The sequence below is a fragment of the Oryzias melastigma genome, linkage group LG6 (genome assembly GCF_002922805.2).
Source record: "Oryzias melastigma strain HK-1 linkage group LG6, ASM292280v2, whole genome shotgun sequence".
In the NCBI taxonomy this organism is placed as follows: Eukaryota; Metazoa; Chordata; class Actinopteri; order Beloniformes; family Adrianichthyidae; genus Oryzias; species Oryzias melastigma.
Genome location: NC_050517.1, coordinates 31188192 through 31198969, shown reverse-complemented (window position 1 = coordinate 31198969; position 10778 = coordinate 31188192). Strand labels below are relative to the sequence as shown.

The following is a 10778-nucleotide window of genomic DNA, read 5'->3' as shown; positions in this document are numbered from 1 at the left end:
AAAAAATCCTAAATCAGCCAAAACAACTAGCATGTCTAAAATATTAGCTAAACCCCCAAATAGCCTACAAATTCTTAGTAACTGCCAAAACAGTGGAAAAAGCTAGCATAAAAAGAGCTGAATATAATTTAGCTGAAAGAGCTGAAGAGCTACAGACGTCCAAAAAACGCACAGAAGAAAAATGATAATAATGAAGAAATAAAGACAAAGTGAATCATTATTAAACCAATAAATATTCTCTCCCGTCAGAGTTCAGACTGCAGAAAGGTGGATAAAAAAGTCATGTGGGTCTGGATCACCGTTTGGGGGGCCGGGCCAAATACGGAGGCGGGCCTGATCCGGCCCGCGGGCCGTAGTTTGAGGACCCCTGGTTTAATGGAACGTTTTCTAAAGATGACTCAAACTCTCAGTGAAGTTTTGAGGGACTTTTTTCAGTGTGATGTAAAGACGAAGCTCCTCCGTCTATTTATGGAAATGATCCTCCAGCTGCTGTGATTCAGAAACCATTTGGAGGCTTTTTGAAGGAAAAATGAGCAGAAGACACAACTTTCAGGCTCATAATTGTGCGTTTTCATTTACATTATGAAACCAAACAGTCTGATGGCGTGTGACGACTCTAAACGGCATTTTCCTCTTAATCTGTGTGCAGTCCTCAAAAGATTCCCGGCTTCCTGCTGCAATGCCCAAATGAAATGTCGCCACTGCTTTGGAATTATCTGCTTCACTTCTTTCTCTTCTTTGTTTTTTGGATTCCATTAAATTGGCTTTCCCAGCAGCAGGCCTCCCGTGACCTTTCACAGAATATAACACTGACAAAAAAAAGAAAAGTCTTAAAATAAAGTAGTTATCAAAGTAACTGAGGAGAATATATGTGAGGTTCAGTATCTCCACACAGAATGCTTTAAAATATTAACAAGGGAATAAAAAACAACACAAATGTGGCTACATTCCACTCATTTGTGTTTTACTTCTGGTCAAACACTTGCAAAGTATTATAGTATTTCTCCTTTGATGCAACAGTCCTTACAACACTAAATAAATAAAAACAGATGCAATTACCTGGAAAAATGTTATATTTTCTTTTAAATTGTGCTGTTAATTACGTTGTCAGCTCTACTCAATAGTAACATAAGGAGGGAGGTTTTCGTGAATAGAATTCACCAACCTGAATGTCCACTCTGTTCATAAAGTGGTAAAACAACAGATTTAAAGTTAATATTTAGACATACCGTAGATTTAATTAACTCTTAAAATAACACACTGAAATGGAACATGTTTCATGTGAATCCTAAATCAGGCCTTAATTATTTATTCCTGAATCTCTGCCACCTCACTCTCTACAGGGAAACACAGAGGTGATAGATTTGAGCAAAAAATGTGATCAATTAACCGCTTATTGTTCTAAAGTCCTTAAGTACGGTGGCCCTGAAGTGCAAATCACATCAAGAAATCACTCAACACAAAAGCAGATCACAATTAAAAAAGAAAATAATAAAAATAGAACATTACATATGAAAACAAAACTCCAGAAGCCAAAAAAAAAGACATTTTGGGAAACTAAAGTAATTTCCGTGAAACAAAAGGAAATGTTAAAAAATATAGATAAAAAGATGTCGGAAAAGTGATGAGATTATAACATTTGAGTTCTGAAGAAAAAAATGTTTTACCTGAACTGTGATAAAAAGCTGATTGATCCATCACTGAACTTTTACAGTGGGCGTGGCCACAAACTTAAAGAGATATCGCCATGACAAATGACTTCCTGTTGAAAGGGTTAATTCACATTTATCCAATCAGTGATGTTCAGGCTTCTTTCCTTTTTTTACATTTCATTCTGATTTCTAGGATGAATTTTGTTTTACAAAATGTCTTTTTTTAATGATTATTTTACATTTTGATTTCCAGAATTTTGTTTTGAATTCTAAAATGTAATGTTTTCATCATCTGTTTTTCTTCTTTTATGATCTTTAATACGTTTCTGCATTGAGTTTTTTGCACTTCAGGGCCACCGTTCCTAAATCCAAAAAAATAAAAAATAAATAAAGGAAACTTGTATATGGTTAATTAAAGTGTTTACCAGAAATCCTCTCTTCTCTGATGAAAAGAATCATAAAATGTGTCTGTCTCTGACTCAGCAGGAGATCCGACCGAAGCGACTCTGCCAGCAAACATCCGTCTGGGTCACAAACAGTCGCAGAAATTGTTTATACTCAAACCTCAATTTATTCAATTACATGAGATGCGTCACCTAAATGACAGAATGAATAAAAACCTGAAATGGGTCCATGCTTAACGGTGTTTTTCTGGAAATCTATTTAATATATTTAAATGTTAAATTCGCAGATGTTTGTTGTGATGCCGATAACCTTAATGGAACTAGATAATCAAAGACTGGGTCGGCGTTCTTTGACTTTTACTTGAATAGGCTCATCTTTTATGTATCAAAGCATTTCATAAACCCTAAAATTAATGTGAAAAATCATTTAACAGCCAGAAAAATATCTATTTAAGTGATAAAGAAAAAAGCTTGTGAGCATATGTAGTTTTTTTAAAGTCAGAATAATTTAAAAGTTAAAAAAAAAAAAATCTTCACCTTAAAGAAAGAAGAAAATCACAATTATAGGTGACAAAATGAACTCCAGTCAAAGTGATAAATTCTGTAGAAGGAACAAAAAAGAAGTGCAAGAACAGAGGATGTGTAAAAATGAAGTATATGTTGGAGTGTGGAAGCTCAGGAGATTACGGAGCATCAAAGTAGGAGATAGAAAAGTGCAAAAAGAGGGGAAGGATGAGTGGAGAAGTAAACAAAGAGACGGGGGAGAATCAGGAGAGCCGAGCTTTTGGCTGTCTTTGTTATCAGTTGGTGCAGAAATGTCAGAGCGCCGTGACATTCTCCCCCACAGCTTCCCCGCTGCCCGGCCACTATTTGGTAACACAACTCCCTCTGCTGCAGATAACACAAACAAGGAAGCTATGGCAGAGCGCGCAAACAAACCATGCTCACAGCGTACTGCATGCAGCACAGCGTCGACTCTCACTCCATTAAGGCAATTCTCCAAGTGTTTGTCCATGGGCAGCATTTGTCATGGATTAGTGGGTACAGAAACAATGCTATGATAAAAAAACAGGAAAATAAAACAAAAAAAGATCTTCTATAAAGTCCTTTATCTCTCAGAAGAAGAACAGTTACTTTTTCTCATGTATGTTTATCTATCACAAACACCCCAAGAATTACACACCAGTCGAAGTTTTGCTCATTGACTGCCGATGACAGGAGTGTCAAACTCAATCAGAGAGAGGACGAGAATCCAAAACACACCTGAGGTCACGAGCTAAACAAGATAAACATTTATTGAACACTCTAAAACTACATTTTTAAAACTTTAAAACCATAACTTTTTAACATAAATATGAACTATATTTATCGCATTACCTGCAACAATTGTGATGTGAATGCTGTAAGCTGAATGTGGCCGTTAAAGATGTTAGCGGAAATCACTGAAGCTGATAGCTGAAAACGTTGAAGCTGATAGCCAGCTAAAGTATTAGCTGAATGCCAAATTAGCCTAAAAAACTAGCCTAAAAAACCTAGGTTAGCCAAAACAGCATGCATGTAGCTGAAAAAAATAGCTAAACTTCAAAACAGCCTAAAAACTGAGAAAAGCCTAAATTAGCCAAAAAAGCTACCATGTAGCTAAAAAAATAGCTAAACTTCCAAATAGCTTAAAAAACGCTTAAAAAAGCCTAAATTATCCAAAACAGCAAGCATGTAGCTGAAAAAATAGAAAAGCTTTAAAATAGCCTAAAAAATGAGAAAAGCCTAAATTAGCAAAACAAAAAAGCAGCTTGTGTGTAAATATTAGCCTAACTCCAAAACAGCCTAAAAACATAAAAAAAGGCCAAAACAGCTAGCATGTAGCTGAAATATTAACTAAACTCAAAAATAACCAAAAAATCTTTGTAAATGTCAAAATAGTCCAAAAAGCTATGAGAATGACAATTTTAAAACTTTTAAACAATATTTTTTTTTTTACCATAAAAAAATAACTTTTATTTATTTTTTATTTCAATATTGTACTTTCCATAAAAAATGATCCAAAGTTGCACTTGTTTCAGTGCATGGTGGGGGTGTCACTCAGTCCAGTTCTCATGTACAGTCAATGATTTTACCTTAGGAGTTCTGAATATGTGCTGATGTTTTCCAGTCATTTTTTTCATGTCACAAAGTCACTTCAATGTGCTTTCATTTTGGGTTTGAAGGTGTGAGGATGTTGCTAAATTGCTAAAATGAGAAATAAATATTTCTATTGTGCACAATTTTAAACCAATTCGACCATAATTTCTCCCAAACTTAGTCCAGCGTCGGCGCGACATTCATACCAGACAAATTTTGTCAAATGTTCAGAGAAAATTGTTGCTTATTTTCTTGCAATTTTGTGTCTCCAGCAGTTTGAATCAAATCTGTTCTTTCTAAATGCATATATTTTGAGCTGGCTGCTTGACTGTGATTGTAGATGTTAGTGATCAAAAAGAAAAAGAAGCCAGGGCTTTATGTTTTTTTCACACTTTCTTCCCAATTCAGCAGAAAGTTCCGTGGCTGCAGAGCACCGAGAGCTGAAGTCAAATTTGAGAAGATGAGGAACAAAAAAACTGGAAAATAGTAAACACAGTAAAATATAAACAATGTTTATGACAAATCACTCAACACCACATGTCAAAGTCAAGGCCCGGGGGCCGGATCCGGCCCTCCAGATCATTTTATTTTATTGTTATTAATGGGCCGATGTTATCTTGCGCTTATTTATAACTTGTGAGCGCAAACTATTTGACAAAATATATTTTTAGGGAGAATAAAATATTGAAAGTTAATTAAAGTTTAATAAATAGGGATATTATTACTATAAATAGAAATAATATTTCTGCCTTTTTATTATTAATGATTATGTTTAAAAGTTCCATTTTTCAAGTTTTAAAAATGTAGTTTTAGAGTGTTCAATAAATGTTTATCCTGTTTGACCCGCGACCTCAGGTGTGTTTTGGATTTTGGCCTCCTGTGCGATTAAGTTTGACTCTCCTGTTCCAGAGCATCGAGAGCTAAAGTCAAATTTGAGAAGATGAGGTACAAAAAAGCTGGGAAGGAGTAAACATACTTAAAATAAAGTTCCTGACAAAACACTACACTGTCCAATTGAAAAAAGTCTTCCTGTTTGATTGATTACTTCCTGATGCACTGTGAAAGACATAACAGCGACCGCGTCCTCTCTGTCTCCATCTATTGTGTTGCCTGTTCAAACAACTGTCTTCTCTAACTGCTGACCATGAAACCCACAGGAAATCAAAGCATGTTAAATATAATTTGGGTGATTGATTTATACAAGAAAAATCCCTCAGGCTGAACTGACATGTTGACTAAGTAGACCATTTAGTACACATATTTGCAGGCATCCGCAATAACCCTCAGTCTTTGGAGCAGCATCCTTCATCTTATCTCTCAGCTCAATTAGGTCTGGCATCCATGGCAACCAAAGCAAAAAGAAGCTGTCAGATCACACTAAACAGGAAATTAAATTAAACTTGAGTTTCTTCAGCTTTGCCCACTTATCCAATCAGAGACAAGATCACAGTTCAGCTTAGAAAAACGAAAAAAACTTGAAATTCAACAAAGAAAAGGGGCTACAATTAAATATATGTAGGAATTTAATGTGATTTGATGAGTTTTAGAGTCCAGGCACTCTGCTGGTTATGAAGGTGTTTAACTTGGTGAACAAAAAGTGGGAAACAATTGATTTTGTGATTACCGTCAGCAGCACTCTGTAATGGAAGTGTGACAGAACACCTTTTAGAAAGTGACAAGACCAACCATCCCCGTCTCTCTTCTAAAAGCACTCCAGTTCTTGGATACTTACTGCTGATCTGACACCTAAATTCATATATAAGGACGCGGCTCTCCTGGAGAAGCCAATTTTCATGTCCTTTCAGTCAGCAGACACCAGCGATCAAAGAGCAGCGTTCCACCCTCCACACAGAGCCTGCAGGGCGGCAAAAGATCACCGGCACAGTTTTGACCCGAGCATCAGTCTGTTGACAGCCACAGAAAAATGGTTCTGTGGGCGACAGGCTCCATGTTTCCAAAAAAAAAAGCTTTTACTTTAAATGTGGAGACTCACCACTACAATGTATGGGCTGTTTTTTTGCTTCAAAGTTCCTGAAGCTAAACGTATTTATACATGTGCTCCATTTTAATGATAAATCCATAAATCTTCAAAGACCTTCTTCACTGAAAATGTTTGTGGTGTTTTTAATGTGTTCTAGAGCCATTCTATGGAGAGAAAATAGACTCACCCTGATTTGTGCTCCTGTAATTCTTGATTTGTAACTCCTGCGATATGTTTTGTGCATATGTACAAAAATTGTGAAATATAAAAATATATATATACAATTTATGCATGCACAAATGAAAATTACAACAGCTGGAAACTAACTGCACACGCAAATCTTTGAAATTATGCACAAATTGTTTGGTACACACAAAACCTCAGTTACACACAAATCTGAAGTGAGACTCTTCACGTCTCTCAGATTTGTCCGTAAGTGATGCGTTTAAATGCTACTAGAATGCTGGGTCATCAGAGTTTTCTAATCAGCTGCTTTAAACTTAGATTATAAATCAAATCTGGTGACATTTTACCACTTTCTTAAACAAATACACCCTGATAACTAATATCAAAAAGCCTAAAAAGAGTTTTTGAAACTCTTGAAATCCCTTAAAAAAAAAAAAAAATCAGAACTGATCACTTCCTCTTCTCAGCGCCTCCGACAACATGCTTTTCCAGAGGTCTGTAAACGTCCCTTACACAGTCAATGCATGGCGCCGTGGTCGGCAAACACGGCGACTGAAGGCAGGAGCACGTCGACCCTGAGGGTCCGCCGCCACATGATATCCCAGTTACTGTGACCAGTTCTCGGGACAGAGAGGAAGTTCTGGGAAAGATTTTTATTTTTTGAAACAATAAATGTTCTTTAAACGCTTAATTAGACTTTTTTAGATTAATTATCAGGCATATCCGTTTAAGAAAGTGGGAAAATGTCAAGTTTCAACAAATATCATTCATATTCTAAGTTCAAAGCGGCTGATAAGAAACTCTGCTGACCCAGCATTCTAGCAGTTTTTAAACGCATCACTTATGGATGAATCTTGGAGACGTGAAAAGAATCTCACATCAGATTTGTGTGAAAATCTGGTTTTGTATGTGTGTAACAAGGGATTCATGAGTAATTTATTTAAAGATGTTGTTTTTTTTTTTTTTAATTTCACAACTTTTATATGTATACACAAAATATATTAAGTTACAAATCAAGAATTAGGCATGCATGAATTGGGGTGAGACTGTTTCCTCTCCATATTTTTCTGATGATGGATCACAAATATAAAGAAAGTTCATCTCAGAAAGATGTAAAAATGCAGTTTTAAAAAATGTGTTTTGTGTCATGGGAGATACTCCACGAGCTCCCAGCTCCATTCTGATGCATCTATACTAGTCATCTATACTAGATCCTAACGTCAGCAATAGGCTAGCAAAAGCGCATGTAAACAGAGAGCTCTCAGCAACTAGAAGGCGGAGTTTCTCCACACCAACAGTCCCTCAGACGACTCAATTTCTAAACTCCTGCCGCTCTGCAGAAACTATGTCCTAGAAAATGACAGTTTATTAAAATTCTGGTTAAAAACATCATCGTCATCACTAAAAGACCACAGGGATCTCTTTGAAAATCAACCAAAAGATGATTGATGTAGACTTTAATAATTCACAACCAATGACAATGTTTGCTCTTATTTTAGGACGACGTAAAACCAATAAAACAAAACTGAAAAGAGCTTTAAGAATACTAGACAAATCTCAATATCAAGACAGAGATGATCAGGAAGGCCGAGCAGCAATTTTTCAATCAGTCGAATAAATAAATGATTCTCTAAAAATTTAATTAATGAAATCATCAAAGATTTAAAGTTCATGTGAAGAGTCCTCTGGCCCTCAGATCTGAGGTGATGAGAACGTTGCATCAGATTGTCCAAGAAACAAGCTGTGACTGATGAACTTGAGGCAGAAGTGATTCATTTGAGTTAAAAAAAAAGAAAAAGCATTGACCATTTTGTTTGATCCCTTTTTCTGGTTTCTTCAAAAGACTGAGACACAAAATGTTTTAACTGATGGATTTCATCTTTGTGAAAAGCTTCAGATGTGCTTGGGTCTGAATGTTCTAAAATTCTCTGTAACCAAACAGAAACTGAATCTATCAACACAAAAACAAGAATAAGAACACAAATCTATTAAATGCCAAATCATTAAAGGAATAATCCGAAGCAGTCGGTGGTACCTGTGGGCGAGCCCTCCAGCACCTCTCCTGTGTACCGAGCTTCTCTGAAGATGGGCCGGTTGTCGTTTTGGTCGATGACGGTGATCACCAGCATGACGGGTCCCTCAGCGATGTTTCCAGCGAGGTCTGTGGTGGAAACCTCCAGCTGAACGGCCAGAAGGAAATACAAATATTTTAGATTTTCACATTTTTCCTCAATAACAGTGATTTAAACAAAGATATGGAAAATCATATTAAAACGGTCACACTGCAAAGTCTTCAACCACGATGAGACAACAAACCTCGATGAGTAAAAATATAAAAATCACATTTCAGTCAAATCCATTCTTGCTTCAGATCTCAAATTATTATAGATTAAATCGAACCCGATCCTCTAAGATTAACATCTGTGAAAACAATAAGTTAGTTATGTCTTTATGTCAGTAAAACTGAACCAAAAGATAGTCTGTACAAAAATATTAAGAAAATTAAATAAGTTTTATAAATAAAATGTCTGTCAAATCAGAGATTTCTAAGAGCCAAACATGGAAAATATTTAGGCTGTTTTCGAGTTTAACTAACAGTTTAGCTACATCCTAGCTGTTCTGGCTAATTTAGGCTTTTTTTTAATGTTTTTTAGGCTGTTTTGAAGTTTAGCTATTTTTTTCAGCTACATAGCTGTTTTGGCTAGCCTAGTTTTTTTTGTGTTTTAGGTTAATTTGGCATTTAGCTATTATTTTAGCTGGATATCAGCTTCAGTGTTTATCTATCAAAATCAGCATCTTCAGCGGCCAAATTCAGCTTCCAGCATTCACACTAGTATTAACACAGGTAATGCTGTATATATATTTATATATGTATCATAATTATGTTTAAAAGTTACTGTGTTAAAGTTTTAGTTTTAGAATGTTCAGTAAATGTTTATCCTGTTCGGCCCGTGACCTCAGGTGTGTTTTGGATTTTGGCTGCTTGTGTGATTGAGATTGACCCTCCTGTTCAGATTTTTTAAATCTGGCTAAATATAATAATCCTATATTAATCCTAATTAAAAAAACTACTGAGAACACTTTGAAAATAGATCAATAGATGATCAGAGTGAGACTTTAATTGATCGAGGGTCAGACAAGGAAGGAATCTAGAACATTATTTATCTAGAAAAGTACATTTTTAGAGGCTTGACCTGTCTTTTTAAATCTGACTTTTTATTGACCACTAAAAACCCTTTTTATTGCATTTTCTAAAGCTAACATTTCTTAGAGAAATCACACTGATGGCATAAAACTCCAGTTCCTTCCTGTTCCGCCTGCTTAACGTGTTCTGTACTGAAGTGATCAGTTGGCAACATCAAATATTAATGCATTCAGACTTTCTTACTCTGCAGTATATCTAGTCATTCCCCCCCGATCACCTGGGGACCAAGCCGAGCAATTTAAACATGCACAATAGCCACTCAACAGAGCAGCAGCCATAAACCCGCGGCGGCGAGGCGGCGTTTGGTTTTGTTTAGTCAGCAAACCCATTTCCATGCTTTATTAAAATGTTTACTACCTGAACAGCAATAATGGTTCTTAAAATATGTAAATGACATACAGTTGGTGAGCCTTATGTATTCTGGAACAACCGCTAAAACTTAGCATATTGTTAGAATGCAAAACTTATACTGTAAGCGTTTTTGATGTCAGAGTACATTATGGAACCGTTGAGTCGATGAATACACGAGCGTGTCAACACAATCCATACTGACTTTATTTAAACGTGGACAAAACACACTTCCTCTACGCTGGAGGACGCCTGTAGCCAACAAACTACCGGCTTTTTCATGACGGAGCTTCAGGTATTCACTGTCCTGATATTTACCCAACAAAACAACAACAACAAAAGCTTTCCGTGTGAGCAACAACATTTGGTTTCACTCCAGCGTTCAGGAAATCCCTTTTCCCGCTCTTCTCTGCAGGTCGCTCCGTTCGCAGACATTTGTTTACACACAGCTCCCTTGAGGTCCCTCCAGAGCAACATGTTTATTTTATTACCTTTAATCCAACAACTAAGGGACAACTGGAATTTAAAATCTCATTTGCAGGCTCCCTATTCAATCCAAAACAACTAATTAACTTGAAACTGTTGTTTCCTCTTTAAATCGTGTTCAGCTTTAATGCATTGGAACTACCTGGAATTTGTTCCTTCTACAAAACTCCAAACTTACTCTTCAAATCATTGCTCTGCTTCATGATCCCTGATCTTTTTCAATCTTCATTTAATGCTTTAATTCCCAATGAGAGATACACGACATGAGGAAAACTTACAGGGATCGATACTCCAATAATGATATAACTCGCGATACATGAACAAAAAACAAAACAACAAATACATTATTTCAGTGAATAGAAGTCCACATAACTTACATTTTACTCCTCGTCTATAGA

General features: G+C 36.1%; 1 protein-coding gene across 1 annotated transcript in view; it reads right to left on the bottom strand.

Moving 5' to 3' along the window:
• Positions 1-10778, bottom strand: part of cdh13 (cadherin 13, H-cadherin (heart)) — a 431031-nt gene that overhangs the window by 207123 nt on the left and 213130 nt on the right. The window contains exon 7 of the mRNA XM_024281692.2: positions 8377-8521. Within this exon, the coding sequence (XP_024137460.1) occupies positions 8377-8521 (145 nt within the window). The remainder of the gene's footprint in view (positions 1-8376; positions 8522-10778) is intronic.